This window comes from Pristis pectinata, chromosome 7 (assembly GCF_009764475.1).
Source record: "Pristis pectinata isolate sPriPec2 chromosome 7, sPriPec2.1.pri, whole genome shotgun sequence".
NCBI lineage: Eukaryota > Metazoa > Chordata > Chondrichthyes > Rhinopristiformes > Pristidae > Pristis > Pristis pectinata.
In genome coordinates this window covers 18,910,614-18,933,917 of record NC_067411.1, presented here as the reverse complement: position 1 = coordinate 18,933,917, position 23,304 = coordinate 18,910,614, and the positions used below count along the sequence as shown (strand labels likewise).

At 41.6% G+C, this 23,304-nt stretch overlaps 1 protein-coding gene across 1 annotated transcript in view; it reads right to left on the bottom strand.

Moving 5' to 3' along the window:
- LOC127572509 (solute carrier family 22 member 5-like) overlaps positions 1–23,304 on the bottom strand; it is a 43,421-nt gene that overhangs the window by 5,439 nt on the left and 14,678 nt on the right. The window contains exons 3-8 of the mRNA XM_052019868.1: positions 20,218–20,372; positions 15,895–16,066; positions 15,174–15,309; positions 14,371–14,465; positions 11,792–12,006; positions 10,289–10,471 (exon numbers count right to left, since the gene is read on the bottom strand). Of these exons, the coding sequence (XP_051875828.1) occupies positions 10,289–10,471; positions 11,792–12,006; positions 14,371–14,465; positions 15,174–15,309; positions 15,895–16,066; positions 20,218–20,372 (956 nt within the window). The remainder of the gene's footprint in view (positions 1–10,288; positions 10,472–11,791; positions 12,007–14,370; positions 14,466–15,173; positions 15,310–15,894; positions 16,067–20,217; positions 20,373–23,304) is intronic.

The following is a 23,304-nucleotide window of genomic DNA, read 5'->3' as shown; positions in this document are numbered from 1 at the left end:
ATCCATTAATTTATTTAATAGCCATTTCCTTAAGCTTGCTGTGTGAAAATTGGCAGCTGCATTAAACTAAATTGTCTTTTATTGGCTTTAAATCACATATCCTGAAGCCGTGGAAACTATAGAACCATAGAACCATACAGCACAAAACAGGGCCTTCAGCCCACCATGTTGTGCCGTCCATCAAACCACCCTCACACTATCTAAACCTTTCCTCCCGCCTATCTCACATTCCTCCATGTGCCTATCCAACAAACTCTTGAACCTGTCCAATGTATCTGCCTCCACCACCACCCCAGGCAGTGCATTCCATGCACCAACCACTCTCTGGGTGAAAAACCTCCCCCTGACATCTCCCCTGAACCTCCCACCCATAACCTTAAAGCCATGCCCTCTCGTCTTGAGCATTGGTGCCCTGGGAAGGAGGCACTGGCTGTCTACTCTATCTATTACTCTCAATATTTTATATACCTCTATCATGTCTCCCCTCATCCTCCTCCTTTCCAGTGAATAAAGCCCTAGCACCTTCAGCCTCTCCTCATATTCCATACACTCTAATCCAGGCAGCATCCTGGTAAATCTCCTCTGCACCCTCTCCAACGCCTCCACATTCTTCCTATAATGCGGTGACCAAAACTGAACACAGTACTCTAAGTGTGGTCTAACTAGAGTTTTGTAAAGCTGCATCATCACTTCGTGGCTCTTAAACTCAATCCCACGACTTATGAAAGCTAACATCCCATAGGCCTTCTTAACTGCTCTATCCACCTAGGCAACTTTCAGTGAACTGTGAATATGAACCCCCAGATCCCTCTGCTCCTCTACACTGCCAAGTACCTTGCCATTTACCCTGTAGTCTGCCCTGGACTTTGTCCTTCCAAAGTGTACCACCTCACACTTCTCCGGATTGAACTCCATCTGCCACTTGTCAGCCCAGCTCTGCATCCTATCAATACCCCTCTGTAAGCTCCGACAGCCCTCCACACTATCCACAACACTGCCTATCTTAGTGTCGTCTGCAAACTTACTAACCCAGCCCTCCACCCCCTCATCTAAGTCATCTATAAATATCACAAAAAGTAGAGGTCCCAGAACCGATCCCTGCGGGACACCACTAGTCACTGCCCTCCAAACCGAGGGCACCCCTTCCACCACAACCCTCTGCTTTCTACAGGCAAGCCAATTCCTAATCCACACAGCCAAGCCTCCCTGGATCCCTTGGCCTCTGACCTTCTGAAGAAGCCTACCATGAGGTACCTTATCAAACGCCTTACTAAAATCCATATAGACCACATCCACCGCACTACCCTCATCAATCTTCCTCGTCACCTCCTCAAAGAACTCTATCAGGCTTGTGAGGCAAGATCTTTCCTTCACAAAGCCATGCTGGCTGTCCCTAATCAGTCCATGTTTCTCTAAATGCTCATAGATCCTATCTCTTAGAATCCTTTATAACAGCTTACCCACCACAGACGTAAGGCTCACCGGTCTGTAATTCCCTGGACTATCCCTACTACCTTTTTTGAACAAGGGGACAACATTCGCCACCCTCCAATCCTCCGTCACCATCCCCGTGGACAACGAGGACTCAAAGATCCTTACCAGCGGTTCAGCAATCCCCTCCCTTGCCTCTCGAAGCAGCCTGGGGAAAATCCCGTCAGGCCCCGGAGATTTATCCGTCTTGATATTATTTAACAACTTCAACACATCCTCTCTCTTGATATCTACAACCTCGGGAACATTACCCTTACCAGCACTCCCTTCCGTGTCATCAAGACCCCTCTCCTTGGTGAATACCGAAGAGAAGTATTCATTGAGAACTTCTCCCACTTCCGCCGCCTCCAGGCACATTCTCCCACCTTTGTCTTTAATCGGACCTACCTTTACCCTAGCCATCCTCCTACCCTTCATGTAGGTGAAAAAGGCCTTGGGATTTTCCTTAACCTTACTAGCCAATGCCTTTTCATGTCCCCTTCTAGCTCTCCTCAGCCCTTTCTTAAGTTCCTTCCTCGCTACTCTATATTCCTCACAGGCCCTGTCTGAACTTTGCTGCTTATACCTTATATATGCTACCTTCTTCTCCCTAACTAGTCGTTCAACCTCTCTCGTCACCCACAGCTCCTTCACCCTGCCATTCCTCCTCTGCCTCACCGGGACATATTGATCCCTAACATCCTGCATAAGTTCCCTGAACATTGACCACATCTCCCTGGTACATTTCCCTTCAAAAAGGACATCCCACTTTACACTCCCAAGTTCTCTCCTTATAGCCTCATAGTTCACCCTTCCCCAATTAAATACCTTCTTGTCCTCTCTGCACCTGTCCCTCTCCATGACAATTTTAAAGGTTATGGAGCAATGGTCACTGTCCCCCAAATGCTCACCCACCAATAGATCCTTCACCCGTCCCGGTTCATTTCCTAAAACTAGATCTAGTATGGCATTCCCTCTAGTCAGCTTGTCGACATACTGCGTCAGGAATCCCTCCTGGACACATTTAACAAATTCCGTCCCATCTAAACCTTTGGCACTAAGCAGGTTCCAGTCTATATTTGGGAAGTTGAAGTCTCCCATTATAACAACACTGTTATTTTTGCTTCTCTCCAAACACTGGCTGCCAATCTGCTCCTCTGTATCTCTACCACTACCAGGGGGCCTATAGAATACTCCTACTAGAGTAACTGCTCCTTTCTTGTTCCTTACTTCCACCCATACGGACTCTAGAGATGATCCTTCTACAACATCCATCCTTTCCACAGCTGTAACAGTGTCCCTGACCAGTATCGCCACCCCTCCTCCTCTTCTCCCCCCTTCCCTATCCCTCTTAAAACACCGAAAACCAGGAATATTCAATATCCACTCCTGCCCTGACGTCAGCCATGTCAGAATATCATAGTTCCCCCATACTTATCCAAGCCCTCAGTTCATCCCCCTTATTCCTGACACTTCTTGCATTTAAGTAAACACACTTCAGTCCATCTACCTTACTACTTTTATAGCCTGTATTCTGCTTCTCCTTTCCCAAAGCCTCTCTACCTGTTTGATCTAACTTTTCCCCATCCCCTTCTTCCTCTGACCTACTCCTCCGGTTCCCTTCCCCCTCACAAACTAGTTTAAACCCTCCCGAACCACCCTAGCAAACCTAGCCGCAAGGATATTGGCCCCCTTCTGGTTCGGGTGTAACCCGTCCTCTCTGTACAGGTCCCACCTTCCTGAGAAGAGATCCCAATGATCCAAAAATCTAAAACCCTCCCTCCTGCACCAATTTCTCAGCCACGCATTTATCTGCCACCTCCTCCTATTCCTACCTTCACTATCGCATGGCACCAGCAGCAATCCCGAGATTGCTACCCTTGAGGTCCTGTTCCTCAGTCTTCTGCCTAGCTCCCTGAACTCGCTCTTCAGGACCTCATCCCCCTTCCTACCTATGTCGTTGGTGCCAACATGGACCACAGCTTCTGGCTGCTCTCCCTCCCGCTCAAGGATCCTGTAGACCCGATCAGTGACATCCCGGACCCTGGCACCTGGGAGGCAACATACCATCCACGATAAATATGAGTTCTTTTACTCTTTCATTACTAAATTGTTTTGTGCTTTCACTAATGCATTTATCAGCTTACTGTAATCTTAGACACCTTCTTCAACAGCTGCTTCCTGCAGTAAGCACATTTCAGTATCCTGATATCCAGCTGTATTTGTGTTTCTTTGCAGATACTGTTGCAATTCAGGCAACTCCTCTCCTTTCATAGAGAAAGTGAATGGATTTAATTGCCTATGGTTTATAATATGCTGATAAACCAGTTTATCCGAGCTGATTTAAGGGAATTAATATGATTATTTAGTTTCTATCTTCAAAGATTTGAATATCCTATGAGTCGCTTTTTAAGGGCTGATTGTGAAGTATAAATATTTAAGCATATGTAATTCTAGGAGGATTATCTCTTCCTCATTTTCAGTGAAGTAAATAATAACAACTAAACCTGATCAATGACAAATTTCCTGGAGCATTCACCAAAAGGTGGGACTACTAGATAAGGCAAGAGACTGGGTAGTTCCAACCTAGCTCCTACTTACTGGTGTTAGAAGTGTGACATCAATTCCGAATTCAAAAGTTCCCAGGGTTAACCCAAGCAAATTTGAAAAGATGCATTTCCTCAAATGCTGACCCTCGCCTCTGTGTTGGTTGCTAGACACATTTCAGGCATCATGAAAACAGGCTCTTCGGCCCATCAGGTCTGTGCTGACCATCAACCACTCAGTTACAATATTCCTACATTAATCATTTTATTTATTCACCCCACGTTACCATCAATTCCCCTCCAGATTCTAATGCTCACCTACACATTGTTAGTGGTCAATTAACCAATTAACCCACACATATTTGGGATGTGGAAAGAAACTGGGGCACCCGGAAGAAACCCATGGGCTCACAGAAAGAACATGCAAACTCTACACAGACATCACTCCAGGTCAGGATTGTATCCAGGCCTTTGGTAATGTGAGGCAGCAGCTCTACCAGCCGCACCACTGTGCCATCTGGGTACTCTTTTAGTACAGGACACTTGTAGTACTTTTGGAATTTTGACATTAATCTGGTCAATTTAATTCCACAATTGCTGGGAACTGAAAGAATGGTTTTCCAGTTATTTATTGGTAACAGTAAACCATGTCCATTCCTGGTGAAAACTGCATTTTTTTTTCAACATGCATTAGCAGTTTCCAAGATTCTTTGCCTGAACTTTGATTAATATGATTTCTACTTATTTAAAACAAAATATGCTTGAGTTTGTCTCCAGATCATTAGTTTGTCTAAAGCAGTCCTACTTGTTTCAAAGCCCTTCTCTCACTTCACAGGTTGACTTCCCCTTCCTACCGTTCTCTGGTCATGAAGAACTTTCTGTCTACTTCTCCATTTTCAGAGAAATTCTTCTTGCCCAAGCCACCATGCTTCAGAGACACCCTCATTCAATTCACTGAGGCACTCTCCTCTTGAAATCCCTCCTACTGTACACTGACGTTCTTCTCCTACAGCCACCCACCCCATAGTTCTCCTCTTAACTACCCCTTCAATCCATCATGTGAATGCCTCCCTGTAACCACCTCCCTCTCTCCCTTTTATTGTGATACTTGCACTCTCTGCTAATTTCATTCTCTTCAGCCACCAGTCCTGGAGCAGGCCCAGTCTTGCCAACTAGGAGTTTCAATCAATCAGAAATCACTAGCCTGGTATAAAATTGATTCGTTGGTTTCTTGATAGACTTAAATTATTTCTATTGGAGCATTCTCAGGTTTCAGACTACCATCAGACAAAGGTTTCATCTTGCACCATGCTGCACACAGGATGCACCTGGAACAAAGCAGCAGCATCAGGTTCAGGCTGTATCAGTGAGAAAATCAGCAGAAAGTGGAGTGACAGGGAAACTCTGGCTGGCTTCCCTGAGCATAAAACTGAGCTGATTGGTTGCCCATGGGGAGTTTACGGCCTGGCTAAGATTCCAACATTACAGTGGATGCTAAAATCCAATTCCACCATTAGACCGAACCAAACAATTTTTTCTTTGGGTGAGGACATAATCATGCACCACGTCTTTGCACAAGCAGCATTAGTTCTAAACACACACTGAAATACATTCAAATTCCAGCTGAAAAAACTCCCCATGGAAATACAGCAATCCAAACACTTATTTTGAAAAGAGAACATCAGTACACCGCAGAAGAAGCAAATCCTGAATCAAGAAGAATACAGAAGTTAAATTTGTCGTCACTTAAGAGGAGGAATTGTGAAGGTACTTAAAATCCTGACACATGTGTAGAGGCATGCAAGCCATTTAATTTGGATTATGGGTGCATTTTAAAAAAAGGTGGATAAATGTGTGTAGGTGATGATTTCAGAATGACAGTTACATTGTTCATTTACAGTCAGTAGCACCTTGTTTAAAATAACTGATTGCAATTTGCAAAGTCAAAATCTATCTGCATAGGCATCTGCTCCCAGTTCTTAAAATGTGTTGCAAGCATGGCTGAGAATGCCTGAATTCTCAGTATCTTTCACTAAGCTCAAGATGAGGTAGAATACCTCAGCAAGGCCTTTTAAACTTGATTTAGTAAAACATAAGCTCTGTTGTGTTTGGTTTGGGCCATGGCAGGGCAAATGTCGAGACTAGCGGGAGAATCTTGAATGAAGTGATGTAGGTGCAAGATTAGAGCCTAGAACATAGAACAGTACAGAATAGCAACAGGCCCTTTGGCCCACAATGTCTGGGCTGACCAAATTAGGGGCAGTCATTTAAAGCTGAAGCATGTGGCAACTTCATTTTGCAGAGAGTGACAAATCTCTGAAATTTTCTACATCAGGGGATTGGAGGTATTAAAAGAGGAAGTAGAAATATTTTTGAAAGACCATGGAATTCAGGACTTTGTGTAACTTGCACAGTAGAGGAGTTGAGGCCTGGTCAGCTATGGTCATATTGAATGAGGGGCCAAACTGTCCATTCCTGCTCTTATGTTTTTATGTCTGTGGGTGGTATTGGTATTGGTTTATTATTGTCACTTGTACCAAGGTACAGTGAAAAACGTGTCTTGCATACCGATCGTACAGGTCAATTCATTACACAGTGCAGTCACATTGGGTTAGTACAGAGTGCATTGATGTAGTACAGGTAAAAACAATAACAGTACAGAGTAAAGTGTCACAGCTACAGAGAAAGTGCAGTGCAATAAGGTGCAAGGTCACAACAAGGTAGATCGTGAGATCATAGTCCATCTCATCGTAACTATGGTATCTGAGTTAAATGACTGCTAATTTTAGATTCACACCTGAGACTGGACATAGCAATCTAGACTGACACTCCAGTGCAAATCTATTTGATGAGACATTGAGCCAAGTCTATGTAATCTCTTGGGTAGATACCACAGCAGATGAGTCATGAGTTGCCCAGGACAATGTTTACCTCTCAATTAATATAATTAAAGCTGACTATTATTACATTTTTGTTTATGGGAGTTTACTGATTCCAAATTGGCTACTGTATTTCCAATAGTACAAAAGTGACATTGCTTCAAACGATCACCTGGATACAAATCACAGGATACTCTGAAGTTGGGAGAGGTTCTACATCATTACATATCTTTATTTCTTACTATGTTATATGTAATGACAAACCAAGAAGAATTGGGGATTATGGTGATTGGGCAGGGTAATTAAGTTGAGGTCATGAACAAATCAGCCACGGAGCAAGCATGAAGGGTTGAATGGCCTACTTCTGCTTCCTGTTTCTTATGCTTTCAAAAGGCTGCCTTCTCAAAGAAATACTTCAATGTTTCTACCAGAGTCAGATCATTTGCTGACTTTGGAGGTGTTTTGCAATCTTTTTACTAAAAATAGCACTAAAATTGTATTACACTTGAGGTATTCACTGAGAGGCCTCAAACAGAATTAATGACTGAACAAAACTTTAGAGCAGTGAGCTATATGCCCGGTGGGAAACACAGTAAAATTGTCACTCTTCAGAAAATCAAACCCGTTGGTTTATCACCCTTGATATACTGTGTGGGTGAAGCAGATGCCAAGCAAAACAATCAATTCTATACTGACTAATAATTGGTTTAGAAATGGGATTTGTCCAACATGGATGTGGTCTGTGGAAGTAAAGGACTTGATGGAATAAATATCACTTCCTTTTTTCATGCTTGCTTGCTTCATTGGCTTTTCATTCCTTTCTAGGCCATAATACAGTCTCTGTAGTTACACAGTTTTAATGCATAGAAACAGGCCATTCAGCCCAACTGGTCTGTGCTAGTGTATATGTTGCACACATACTACCTTCCAGTTTACATAATCTTCGTCTGTCAGCACATCCTTCTATTCCTTTCTCTCTCATATACCTTCACATCTTCCCCTTAACGTGTTAAATCCCTTATGTTTTGATTCATAAGTTGATCTCAAACTTAAAAGAGCAATATTGCTTAATGGAAATAATTATTAACATAGAACAGTACAGCACAGGAACAGGTCCTTTGGCCCTCGATGTTGTGCTGAACTAATTAAACTATGAAATAAAAGTCTAGTAAACTAGTCCCTTCTGCCTACACGTCCATATCCTTCCATTCTCTGCATATTCATGTGCCTATCTAAGAGCCTCTTAAACACCTCTATCGTATTTGCCTCTACCACTACCCCAGGCAGCATATTCCAGGTACCCATCACTCTCTGTGTAAAAAACTTGCCCCGCTCATCTCCTGTGAACTCATCCCTCTCTCACCTTAAATGCATGCCCTCTAATATTAGACACTTCAACCATGGGAAAAAGATAGCAGCTGTCTACTCTGTCTATGCCACTCATAATCTTATCAATCTCTATCAGAGCTCCCTTCAGCCTCCTCCGCTCCAGAGAAAACAACCCAAGTTTGTCCAACCTCTCCTCATAGCACATGCCCTAATCCAGGCAGCATCCTGGTAAACCTCTTCTGTACCCTTTCCAAAGCTTCCACATCCTTCCTATAATGGGGTGATCAGAATTGAATGTAATACTTCAGATACAGCTAACCGGAGTTTTATAAAGTTGCAACATAACATCCTGACTCTTGAACTCAATGACTCGACTAATAAAGGCAAGCATGCCATACACCTTCTTTACTACCCTATCAACTTGTGCAGCCACTTTCAGGGAGCTATGGACTTGGACCCCAAGATCCCTCTGTACATCAACACTGTTAAGGGTCATACCCTTTACATTTGATCTCCCAAAGTGCAACACCTCACACTAGGCTGGATTAAACTCTATCTGCCATTCCTCTGCCCAATTCTGCAACTGATCTATATCCCACTGTATCCTTTGGCATTTTTCTATACCATCCACAATGAAAACAATCTTTGTATTGTCTGCGAACTTACTAACCCACCAACCCACCCACGTGTTCATCCAAGTTATTTATATATTTAACAAACAGCAGAGGTTCCAGTACAGAACCCTGCAGAATACCACTAATGACCTCCAGCCAGAATAAGTCACATCAACTACTACCCTCTGTACAGGACAAGTCATGTCTTACTAACTTGATTGAGTTTTTTGAGGAAGTGATTGATGAGGGTAGAGCTGTGGATGTTGTCTACATGGGATTTAGTAAGGTGTTTGACAAGGGCCCACGTGTTCTATGGGCAAGCCAATTCTGGCCAAGTCACCATGGATCGCATGCATCTCAGTCTTCTGGATGAGCCTACCACATGGGCCCTTGTCAAACACCTTACTAAATCCCATGTAGACAACATCCACAGCTCTACCGTCATCAATCACTTCCTCAAAAAACTCAATCAAGTTAGTAAGACATGACTTGTCCTGTACAAAGCCATGCTGACTGTTCCTAATTAAGTCATGGCTCTCCAAATGTTCATAAATCCTATCCCTAAGAATCCACTCCAGTAGTTTCCCTACTACTGATGTGAGACTCACCAGTCTATAGTTACCAGGATTATCCATATTTCCCTTCTTAAACAACAGAACAATATTAGCTACTTGCCAGACCTCTGGGACCTTGCCTGTAGCTAGAGAGGACACGAAGATATTGGTCAAGGCCACTGCAATCTCTTACCTCTCACAATAACCTGGGGTATATCCTTTTTCTTCTCGACTAAATTATTCAACACCTCTCTCATAATCCAAGGATCCCTTACTTGGCATCCTTGTCCTTCCTTCTTACTGGGACATACCTGTCCTGTACTCTGTGCAGTTGGTCTTTAAACACATTCCACAGGTCAGATCTGGACTTGCCCAATAACAGCTGTTCCCAATTAACTCTCCCTAGTTCCTGCCTAATGCTCTTGTAGTTTGCCCCGCCCCAATTTAATACTCTCCTGCAAGGTCCATACTTTTCCTTATTCACAGCTATCTTAAAATTTATGGAGCTGTGATCACTGTTTCCTGAATGTTCTCCCACTGAAAGGTCAATCACTTGGCCAGGCTCATTTCCCAATACCAGGTCCAGTTTGGCCCCTCCTCTAGTTGGACCATCTATATAAGAAACCCTCTTGGATACATCTAACATATTCTTCCCCATTTAAACCTCCTGCACTAAGGAGGTCCCAGTCTATATTGGGGAAGTTGAAGCTACCCATGACAACAGCCTATTGTTTTTGCACCTTTCCCTAATCTGCCTGCATATCTGTTCCTCAATGTCCCGACGGCTACTGGGGGGTCTGTAGTATAATCCCATCAGAGTGATTGCAGCTTCCTTATTTTTGAGCTCTACCTATTAAAATGGCAAAATACACATAAAATCTGAATGTCTCACTTACCCATGTAACCAAAATATGGGGAGATGATACTGCTGATTCTGGATACTGTGGAACATGCCCCAACACCCATACTCCTCACCACAGTTGGATACAATTCAGACGAGTAGACGTAGATTATTGTGAAGGCTGCGGTAACACCAGATTTACCAATCATCACCAATATAGTGATCACAAATTGCACAGCTGAAGAATACAAATATTCAATATTTAGTGTGCACTGAAAATGACCTGTTTGCAACAATTGTTTTATTTTATTAACTACCAAAAATAAACAGCAGGAACATAGAGAAGAATTTTCTTCATTATTGGTGAAATACTGAAGTAAATTTCTGTCCTTCCCCACCCAGGTATCACTAATTCTGTGTCAAATTCAGCAAGCGGTGAAATTATACAATGGGACACGATCATACTTTACTGCAGATTTTACTCAGTTTTAGAATATTGTGTGCAGTTTTGGATTCCACTCCTAAGAAAGGATGTACTTGCCTTAAAGGAAATACAAAAAGTAAAGGTGAAAATCTAGGTTTTAAGTGTGAGATTGCAAGTTCATTGTTATTGTTCCATATCATCCTTGCATTTGATATACAAATAGTGGAAGACCCCAGGCATAAGTAATGCCATGCAATAATGTGCTATTGGGTTCAATGCGGTATGAGTGGCTTGCATGGTCCACAAACCACTCACGCAGAAATTGGCTTTCAAAGTCCTTGTGAAGCCTGCTTCTGAGAAAGGGTCTCCTCTAAGCAGCTCCCTGCTTAGTGCTGGAAACCCTGCTCAGGTACATCGCTTAAAGTAATTATTTACCCAGCTTTCCCCCGGGCCACTGAACTCCACCAACATCTGCCCCCACCCTGCACATGGTAGTGACCCCAACGCACCTCCAAGCTCGTGACCTTCACCTTACAACCCACTACAGACACACCCCTCCTCTCCCCCATGACATGGTACCTGAACTAAACCAGCTATTTCCACACGTTGAGAACTGGCACCAAATCCCAGTCACAACTACAACCCCCAGTGAGACTACCAACACCCAAACAGACTGCTGCACTGTGGAGCACACAAAGGAAAAACCTGAGTTCTGGCTTGAGCCTTGTGCAATACCAAATTTCACTGCAGCAACGCATGCACAGAATGTTTATTGGGTCCATTACATCGTGACTGTTTAATGCACCACCAGCATGGTGTGCGGTTACCAAGGACTGGAGTGTGGGACTGGGTGAAGTAACTATTTTGGCTCGCATGGGGATCAATTTGGCTGTTTGTTACAGAAGCATTAAATAGGTGGGGAGTTGGTTCCAGAGGTACAGTGATCAGCTGGGATGGTTGTTGCAGAGATACAATGAGAACCTCAGAGGTCAGTAAGATGGAGCTAAAGAATTAGATCTAGAGCAGCAACGATGGCTTAATGATTTAGATGGGGAAATAATATAGGTTGCGAGGACTTGCACTCTGAAGAAAATCAACACCTGCATTTAAAAAAATATATATTTGAATTCTTACTTGAAGGAACCAACTGAACGAAAAGCAGCATGGAGCCACTGAATAATAGCAGTATAGCAGTGACAATCCGTCGAGGTGACCCACGCATCAGCTGCCAGACTATCACATATACTATGATTTCACTGGCTGCAGAGATGAAACAGTTGATGTAGGGGTCTCCATGCAGGTTGGGAGTAGTGAGGGATAATCCATAGTAACCAATGGTGCAGATCAGCCTACAAGGAAATAAATATTGGTCATAATCCTTTACATGTTCATTAAAGTATGGTTACTTATATGCTGAAGGCAGGTTATTCATTGAAAGCTTTGGTCCAGTTTGATGGAAGCCAATTAAAGGACATCTCTGAAACATTCAGGCTGAAAAAAATTAAATCAGCAAAACTTGGAATATCTAGTTAAAAGTTCAAGCAGATGGAACTCCTGATGATATGGATGTTATTTTCCAATGAGATTATACTCTGATCTGATTGCTTTAGTGACTGGACCCTTGAGGAGTGCAGCACACAATATAGGGCTCAATTTCCAAATAAAGTCATGTGCAACATGCATTTGACTTTGTTTTCAGTGCAATTAAATAGCAATAATGCTCATTAGTCTAGTTACTAGTGCAATCATACAAGGTCAGATGTATCGTTCAACATTCTCTGGTAGCTTGAGAGCAGCAGCTTATTTTAAACTTTCCATTCAGTTGTACCGATGTGACTGTTTTTATGTCACACTTTGCAATTAATTTGATTATTAAGTTAAAGCAGAGACCAGTCTCTGTATCAGCGACCTATAATACTGATTTTTGTAACTTATTGTTCACATGGTTACATTATGTATAGTTTAATGTTGTGATTTCCTATATAACGAATATGTTTAATAAACTCTGAAGGCTTATAATTCAACATGAGTCATAATTTTTTTTTCCTTTAATTAGTTGACAAGACCAGGAGATGTAACATAGATGACATTTCAAGGGTTCTAGCTGGAAGCCCAGCAAAAGTTTGCAATTGCAAAGAAAATAAAATACCTGTTCTTGGATAAATCTCTCAAGACCTTGACATATGAATTTGTTGCTCACCCAGACTACTCACATAGAATGATATCATCCTGAATGAAAATCCTGCTCTATGTGTCATTGGCAGAGACAGAGTTGCATTCTATATAAGTGTATCAGAAAAGCAGCAGGTAAAAGGGCTGGTGAAATTCCAAAATTAAAAGTGTTGCATCATGGAAACTGAACAAGCAAACAGATTTCAAGTTTTCAACCTGTACATGAAATGAATGAGGGAACCAGTAAATGCCACAGGAAAGAGAAAGAGATAGTCTCTGGCTGGAGCTACATTAGAATTCGTACAGTCTTTCTAGAGGTGCTTATCCATTCCTGAAGCCAGTTCTCAAAATCATAAAATATTTTAAACATCCCAGAACATTAAGTGGACTAGAATGTATAAGACTGCGGACTACACTTTCAGTTAAGCCCCACTTAAATCCAACTTAAATGCTGGAGAAAATTTCTCTTGTTTCATCTATGAGTTTGTACATGAAATGAATAAGGGGAAACCAATAAATGACACAGGAGAGAAGGAGGAATACAGGAACTGCTGGAAACACTCAGCAAGTCAGGCAGCATCTATGATTAGACACAAGAACAGAGTTACCAGTTAGTGATTTCATTAAATGAAAGATATTGATGAAGGTATCAATGATTAATAATTTTTTAATTTATCCTCAAAATTGTTTCAAGATCTGATGGGGCTTTACCTTGACTTTCCATCAACTTGTGAACATGTGAACATTTGGAAAAGACCAATTGGTTTATCAAGGCTCTTCCACCCTGATGTCACCATCCATGTCCACAACCACTAAACCCAACAACAGACTCTCTTGTACTCTTTGGGAAGTAGTAAACACCAGAGAAAAATCTTAGGACATTTCCTGTCTGAGCCTGAAGGTGACTAAGCAACCACAAGGAGATCCTAGTAAATGAGCAACATAATCCCAATGGCCTAACTACCCAACATGCTAACTACCTTAGGAACTCACCCAGCTTTCATTTGCATGCCCACAGTGAATTCACTGTTAATCCACCCAGAGGTACCCACTACTAACCCAAGCTAGCAGCTGTTCTCTAACTTCTCCAACTTCTACTGCCTCTTCAGTGTATTTGTCCACCCATGAAGCCTACACTTGCTGTATTCCCATTTGTGGCATTCTGTTCCTGCTGATTGTTGACGTCTTTTTCCTTTGCAAAAAAAAAGTAGACACCCTTATGGGGCTCTCCCAATCAGCTACCTCCCTCCAAATTACCTGTACCATCCTTCTCCAGACTTCCCACTTTCAGGTCCAAATATTATTTCCCTCCATGTCCTTAATTTCTGGCAACAACACATTCCTTCCTTCACTCCTAACAAACTGGTAGGATGCCTGGTTTTGAAGTGCACAATTTCTGATGATGCATTCTTGTGAGAGTTAAACAATCTTCATTAAATGAGGAATAATGGCATGAGAGTAAGTTTACTGTTATTTCAAGCTACAGCAGTTCTAGGATTAAGTTCTGATGGAACTTATCTGCTAATGAAGTCTTCACTCACCACATCAATAACAAGATGACCGTGACATTCCTTATGTTGGATGTGGCAAACAAATCCAAATAATTCTGTGAATGCTTATTTCTATCTGTGGGGTCCTGTGGAGAAAATGTATGGAATAAAATTGAACCAGGAAGACATGCATGCAAATCATATTATACCGGAGCTATCACATAGCCTGTGACTGCAGCAGGGAGGGTGCAGAGGACACTCACCAGGATGTTGCCTGGGGTGGAGCATTTCAGTTATGAGGAGAGACTGCATAGCCTGGCTTTGTTTTCCTTGGAGTGGAGGACGCTGAAAGGGGAACTGACAAATTTATGAGGGGCATAGAAAGTGTCAATGGTAGAAAACTTTTCCCCATAGCAGAGGTATCTTGAACTAGAGGGCACAGAAGGGGTAGGAGGTTTAGAGGGGATCTGAGGAAGAACATTTTCACCTAGTTTGGAACATACTACCTGAGTGGATGGTGGAGGCAACATTTGAATCACCAATGCATAGAAGGCCACAGACCAAGTACTGGTAAACAGGACCAGTATGCATAGTCATCATGGACACAGTGGGCTACAGGACCTATTTCTGTGCTGCTTAACTCCATGACTCTATGGTAATTTGGACTATTTCATCTTTTGTTTGGTCCTTTTCAGCCTTGGCAGCACTTGGTCAACAACCTAAAGTTCCTGAAGTTATTGAAGAATATTCTGACAAACATAACAATGGAAAAAGATAACCATTTTCAAACTAGCATGGGGCAATGACAAAGCTGATGAAGCAATATCAACAAATAAAACAAAACACTTAGTTACCATAGTACTATATGTGTTATCAAATATTGCTCCAACATGTACGATTCCATTTTTCCTGGCAGCAGCTTTCAATATTGCCTCAGCTTCTTCCTTTCGGCCTTGAGTGAGCAGCCATCTGGGGGATTCGGGGATAAACCTACAATTTAAACAAAAGCGTCTGAGTTATGAAACTGTCAGTTTACCACAGTTAACTACCTTAACACCACTCATCGGGCTTTAAGTTGAGATTTATGAAATGATTTGTGGTGAGTTTATTCTGTTTCCCAAAAGGCAGCCCCAAATTGCCTCTTTGACCTAACACATTTTTTCACTAGTCCTAATATCCTCCTGTATGGCTCTGTTGAATTTTAATTGATGATGTTGCTATGACATACCTTGGCATAATTTTTTTCATACATGGGATGTGGACATTGCTGGCAAGGCCTCTATTTATTGCTCATCTCAGCCCTTGAGAAGATGGTGATGAGTTACCTACTTGAATGATTTCATTTCTTCAGCCCTTGTAATGAAGGTGCCAAGATTTAGACCCAGCAAGACTAAAGGAATGACAATATATTTCCAAGTAACTTGAATTTGAGGGTGGTCCCAAGAGCCTGCTGCCCTCATCCTTCTAGGTGATAGGCCAAGGGATTGGGAGGTGCTATCAAAGAAATCTTGGAGCACTCTGTCTGTGATTATATTTCCATTACAAATACAATCAATAAATAATAAATTTACTCACCACCATAGAGGGATGTAAAGGATTTCTGGCAGAGTCAAAGCTAGTAGGAGCATCCTCCAATCTCGGATACAGTATGCAAAGATTGGCAGAAGAATGTAGCCAAAGGCATAAAATATACAGATACCAAGTGTCGAGTAAGCAATCCTCTCAGACTTGCCAAGGATTTCAATTCCTGTTCCATAAGAAAGGCATGTAAGTAATAACAAGCAAATCACAATTAACCAACAAAGCATAACCTTGGCCTGGGGTTTCTGCTCCAGGCTCTCTTAGCACAACTTAGCTGAAACTGGTATAACAGGTGCCAAAGGTCATAATGTTTTAAGATCAATATATGTTTAATGCAAGTGGATTTACCATAATCAAGTGCTCACGGAAACATTGTGCTAGAAACAGGCTCTGTCCAAAACTGAGCATGGCCCCACAGTGAGTTAGTCACCATTGGGAGCTCGTGCTAATCATGCTTAATTCAAGATCATGTGGAAGCTCCAGAAATTAAACCAAGAAAGGGCACTGGAACATTAAAAGGCGCATTTTAAATCATTCTAATGTGATGTTTATTTCTGTTTACTAAAATTGATATGTATTCTAATATAACATTTTTTACAGTGAGTGACTTCGAGTAACAAAATCAGATTACTCAAGGTTGATGGATTTAGACTGTGATTAAAAAGAAACCTATTTGCTCAGATTATTCATTATATGGGGCTACTTACAGGATAAAATTCTAGGCAATTTTCAGGTATTTCAATCAAGTTTCAGAGTTCTTATATTCTTATGTTCTGACTTTTTAAATATATGAAGGAAACATTTTTAAACTATTTCTTCCTCAGCAATATCTTGTATTTTTATATTTGTAATGTAATAAAATGATCACAGGTGCTTCACAAGAGTCTTAACCTAAGTCCCCTAATGAGATATTAAGTCATGATGGTGGCTTTATGATTAAGTCACCAGAATAATAATCTAAGGAAACTAATTGCCCGTCCCACCCTGGCAGCTGTGGAACTTAAATTCAGTTAATAACCTCAAGTATATATAAAAACACAATGACCACAAAACCTTTAGATTATTATATTAAAAAAAATCTGGTTTAGTAATGCCCTTTGGGGGAGGAAAGCTACTATCCTTACTTGGGCCATTGCGTTTCTAACCTGACAGTGTTGTTGACTCTTAAATGGCCCAGCAAGTTCAAAGGGAAATTAGGGACGGGCAAGGAAAGGATGTCTTGCTAGTAATGTCCATCTCCTGAAAAATGAGTGAAATAAAGATATTAAGCTGGATGACCAAGATCTTGGTTGGTAGGTTATAAGAAGCATCTAACAGGAGAAAACTTCAATGCTTCTCTGATTCATGATTACAAAGAAAAACATTGTAAATACCAAGCAAACAGTGAGTATGGCAAATATGCCTGGTTCTTTCTGCTGAAAATTTCAGAATAAAGACTGGCCTTAGCAGATGGCCTCAAATTTGGAAGTCAAGTATGTAGTCTTCTACTTTCAGAACTGGGGAGAGGATCTTATTTATTGGTTATCATCAGGAATGAAGCAAAAGACGATAAGAATAATATATCTGAACAGAAGTGGGAGTAGTTAGGAAACCTGATATCAATAATAGGAAAATGTTGGAGTCTATTTTTAAGGAAATGAATCAAAGGGGTTAGTGCAGGAAAAGGGTGCTGAGGGAAAACATCAACTATAATCCATAATGAATGGGAAAGCAGGCACGAGGGACTGAATGGCCTAACCCTGCTTCTATTTCTTAGATTCTTATGTTAAAGTTATTAGGGAAGGATACAAGCATTCTCACATTTTCTTCAAAAGAACAATTAAGAGGTGATGCTTTGGGTCTTGAAAAGCAGTTTAATTTTCCCCATATCTGGATAACTTTTGTATTTGTTTTTACAGGTTTGTTATTGTTTTCAGTCCTGCCTGTCTGCTAGAAAATCAGTTCATAGGAATATTATCTGAGAATAATTATTGTGTACTTCTTCGGGTTTGATTGTGGTACTTGATATGAGTGAGATTTATTGTCGAACCCATCACAGAAAATTTTATATTTTCTATGCAAGATTGAACTTCTAAATTAAAATCAATGGTCAAAGGAACTATAAATAAACAATAAAATACCATATTTTGTTTTCTATATATCACATCCTTGAAACAACCAAGAACACTTCACATAATTTTTCTGGTTGTAAATACTGTTCTGTGGACAAAATGGAGAAACCATTTGATGTCAGTCCACAAACAAGAGATGAAGGCACCATTCATTAATTGGGTGTTTTGATTATTTGAGTACCTGTAACAGCCAGGTTACAGGGAGAACCATATTCTTCTTCAATCAGCCTTATGACAAGTAGATAAGACCTCAACTGAAATTTAATCAGATGAGCTTATTGTACAGAGCAGTTGGCCATGTTATGAGCTCAAGTGCAGTAAGTAATTCAGAAAATCTTGTAAGTATTCATATTGAGTTGGCTAAATATAAACAGCCGGGAAAGAAACCGAGTTAAGCTTTCATCTTGATGCTTTTCTTACAAATTCAGCTTCTTCTGCTAAAATGCAATGAAAATTATGTTCTTTATAGTAACTAAAAATTGTAGCTAGCCATTTGGCAAGTTTGAAGTAGTTGCATGCTAGACTAATGATGTTTAGCAAGAACAGGACTCCCACTGCACTTCTGGCCAACTTACTGCAGCAAAGTAAATCCATGGAAATGTCTAGCCCAGGGTCAGCTGGAACACACATGATAGTACCTACAATTATTTAATTGGTAACATTTCACGTCATTTTATATTATTGTAAATGTTATGTTATTGTAGATGTTATATTATTATGCAATCTATGTTGTTAGCAATGGATATACTACTTTGTACTTGTAACGTAGCACTCACTTGGGACTGTATCCTGTGTACTCAGCAAATATATGGCTGTAACTCTAAGAAAAGGGCACATTACAGGGATGATCACAAGATCACAAGACAAGGGAGCAGAAGCAGGCCATTCGGCCCATCGAGTCTGCTCCAAGGAAAAGGGAAAAAGAAATGGGGTGGGAAAAAGAAATGGGGTGGGAAAAAAAGAAGAAAAGAAAAGAAAAGAAAAAGAAAAAAGAAAAAAAAACTATTCTAATCCCATTTTCCAGCCTTATCCCCATATCCCTTGATACCCTGACTATTTAGATATCTGTCTATCTCCTCCTTGAATACCCCCACTGATCTGGCCTCCACTGCTGTGCGTGGCAAGGAGTTCCACAATTTCACCACCCTCTGGGTAAAGAAATTTCTCCTCATCTCTGTCTTGAAACTGTACCCTCTAATTCTAAGATTGTGCCCTCTGGTCCTGGACACGCCCACCAAGGGAAACAGCCTAGCCACATCTACTCTATCCTTACCTGTCAACATTTTAAATGTCGCTACGAGGTCCCCTCTCATCCTTCTGTACTCCAGCGAGTACAGTCCAAGAGCCGACAAACGCTCATCATACTTAAGCCCTTTCATTCCCGGAATCATTCTCGTAAATCTCCTCTGAACCCTCTCCAACGTCAGCACATCCTTCCTAAGATGTGGGGCCCAAAACTGCGCACAGTATTCCAAATGAGGCCTCACTAGCGCCCCGTAGAGCCTCATCAACACTTCCTTACTTTTATACACTATACCTCTCGAGATGAATGCCAACATAGCATTCGCTTTCTTAACCACCGATCCAACCTGGTGGTTAACTTTTAAGGTATCTTGTATGAGTACCCCCAAGTCCCTTTGTACTACCGCACTATCAATCTTCTCTCCTTCTAGATAATAATCTACCCGCTTATTTCTGCTTCCAAAGTGTACAACTGCACATTTCTCAACATTAAATCTCATCTGCCATTTCCTTGCCCATTCTCCTAAATTGTCTAGGTCCCTCTGCATTCTTTCTATTTCCTCTATGCTCCCTACTCCTCCACTTATCTTGGTGTCATCCGCAAACTTAGCCACACAACCATTTATTCCATCATCCAAATGAGCAAACCAGAGCATGGTTGGAATCTGGAAAGCACAGCCTGACTGGGTGCTTTCCCTCACAAAATCTACACAAGCACTTGAATCACCAAGGTGTAGAATGTTGCATTGGTAAATGGTATTGGTATAGATAGGTACACAGCAGTTAGCATAGACGTGGTGGGCCAAGGGGCCTGTTTCTGTGACGTATGGCTCTCTGAAAGGAGATTGGTCAGTAAGGTTCATATTGTTTCCCTCTTCCCAGACACTGGCTAACCTGCTGAGTGCTTACAGCATTTCCTGTTTTTATTATCTTCGCAGTATATGCTGGGAAAATACTTTCTTACCGAGTACAAAGGTGGTTATGTAACTTGAGATATCTCCAAGGCCAACAAAAAAGTACAGTATGCAGAACATTTCCCAACTCTGAGAGGCCAGTTGAAGGAGGCTTGAGATTGACCGCATGGCTATAGCTCCAAAGAGAACAGTTCTTCTCCCATACCTTTAAACAACAAACATAAACTTCATTTCAGACACTAAGGCTGCAACCTTTCTCTCATAATTTATGTGTATATTTTGTTTAGTTTCATGCCATGAGACCTTATGTTTAACATATCTTACATAGAACATGGAACAGTACAGCACAGGAACAGGCCCTTCGGCCCATGATATCTGCACCAGCCATGATGCCAAATAAACTTATCCCATCTGCCTGCACCTGATCCATATCACTTCATCCCCTGCATGTTCATGTGCCTGTCTAAGTGCCTTTTAACCTAAATCTTAGACTGTAGATAGTAGAAAAAATAACTTGCTTGGTCTGTAGCATTCTACACCCTGGTGATTCAAATGCTCACCTAGATCCTTCTTCAATGTTGTGAGAATACTTGCCTCCACCATCCACTGAGGCAGTTAGTTCCAGATTCCAACCATGCTCTGGGTGAAAAGGTTCTTCCTCAGATCCCCTCTAATTTTCTTACCCCTCATGCTAAGCCTAAATCCTTTAGTTTTAGACACCTCTACTATAAGGAAAACAAACCCAGTCTATTCAGAGATGGCGCAGAGGAGATTTTTGATGATGTTGCCAGTAAAGTAGCTATGAGGAAAGATTGGATAAGCTAGGATGTTTTCTTTGGAACCGAGGACATTGACGGAAAACTTTAATTGAGGTGTATAGAATTACGAGGAGCCAAGATAGACTAAATCAGTAGGACTTTTTTCCATTGGCCAAGAGATCAAAAACAAGGCATAGATTGAAATTAATTCATAGAAGAATGAGGGGTGTAATGAGGAAAAATATTTTCACCCAGAGGGTGGTGGGCTGTTTGGATCTCACTGCCTGAAAGAGGGGACAAACATAGAAGATGGGCTTAAGTCGAGCAAATCTGTTTTGACACACACAGATGCAGATGGGCCAAATCACATCCCTCAGTGCTGTAGATTTTTTATGATTCCATGACATTCTACACTGAGATATTACAGTTATCCTGGTATTAAAAAGCTGACAAGTCTCACTTGGTAACTGCATTTCGATCCTAAACAGTACAAAAATGCATTTTTTAAAAATTCAAATCTACATTCAATCTGAAAAATCATATCCACACAAATTTTACTTCATTCGATCTTGTTGCAAAATTACATTGTATTATATACAAAACAGTCTGATTTTGTTTAATGTTTAAAGTGATTGGTCCACTGGTACTTCAACGAGCACTGATTCATTACAGTGCTCCTGGTCCTCCAGTCCAAACACTCCCAGCTATATAGGCCCTATACTTTAAAGTAGACATCCACCCGGACTATGTGCTGTGCCGTACCAGGATCCTGCTACAACCTCCTGCACTCCCCACTGCTACGTGCGGTGGTGTTGGAAACTAGGGTGCCCTCTGTTGGCAGCCCATCATCACTGAACATCCACTGATCAGTGTGAAGAGGCTGCACACAAGGCTGGTGTGGGGCAAATGGTGGTGCGTCTCAGTGTTATTGTACACACTAGCCAGTACAATGAGTGCGGGCCATCACTGGGGATGTGCAGCACCTGCTCCAAGTGTTGACAGACTGCCCGGATCCTTTGGTTTCTCTCATTATCTCCTGTTGGATGTAGTGGAAACTGCTATCTCCCCTCTCATTGTTTACTTGCACAGTTCTCCCCGCCTGAAGATTTTTCTATGGTAACAAACTCAACAAAGGTTGCTGGGGAGAGCTGTGCAGCCAAACACAGAAGGTGGGAGTTATCACTTCCAAAAGGAGATGAAGGAGACCGTAGGATCCAGGCCGTCTGGCTCCTTGTGTCACTGACTCCATTAGTGCACTCATCCCTGGGAATGTAGCCTGTGCATTAAGTGAGGTACCTATATCATTGGAAAGTACTTTGATAGTATTGTGGAGGTTATAAACCCCAGAAACATTTAATAAACAGTTGGATACTATGACTGTGTTTACAATATATTGTCCAGTTGATTTCTTTCCCTAGAACTATGATGCTTTTGAAGTTAAGGTAACATTCAGTGGAAAGGATGAGTTCAGCTGGCAGACTGTTACCAATGGAATGCCAGAGTGATCAGTATTAGATCCTCAGCTATTCCCAATTTACATTTATGATTTTGATGGAAAGACAAATGTAAGTACAAAAACTTGCTTCCTCTATACAGGAGCTTGTCGAGAACCCATTTGAGGTTTTGTGTACAGTCTTAATCTCCTTATGAAGGCCGATCTTGCCAAGGACTGAGAGCAACAAAGGTTTACTGGACTGATTCCTGGGATTGCAAGACCAATGCATGAGGAGAGATTGGTTCAATTGGTCCTATGTTCATGGGATTTTAGAAAAATGAGAAGGGGATTTTACAGAAACCAATAAACTTCTACCAGAAGTAGCTACAATAGACTGGGGGGAATATTCAAATGGGTGGGGAGTTTAGAACCAGGAGTCCCAGCCTCAGGATATAAACTATGTCATTTGGAACTGAGATCAGGAGAAACTTCATGTACAGCACAGTGAACCCAAGAAATAGTCTACCATAGAAGACAGGGGAGGCTACGTTATTAAATATATTCAAGAAGTGGTTAGATACTGTATGTCTGCCTTCATAGTTTGGGGCATAGAATATAAAAATTGGGATGTTACGTTGTAGCTGTATAAAACTTTGGTTAGGTCCCACTTGGAGTATTGTGTGCAGTTCTGGTCAGCACACTATAGAAAGGATGTGGTTGCACTAGATAGGGTGCGGAAGAGGTTCACCAGGATGTTGCCTGGATTGGATGACTTATGGAGAGAGGTTGGATGGGTTGGGCTTGTTTCCCCGGAGCGAAGGAGGCTGAAGGGCGACCTAATAGAATTATATAGCATCATAAGAAGCAACACATAGGGTAGATCATCAGAATCTTTTTCCCGTGGTAGGGGGTATCAAAAACAAGAGAGCACAAGGTGAGAGGAA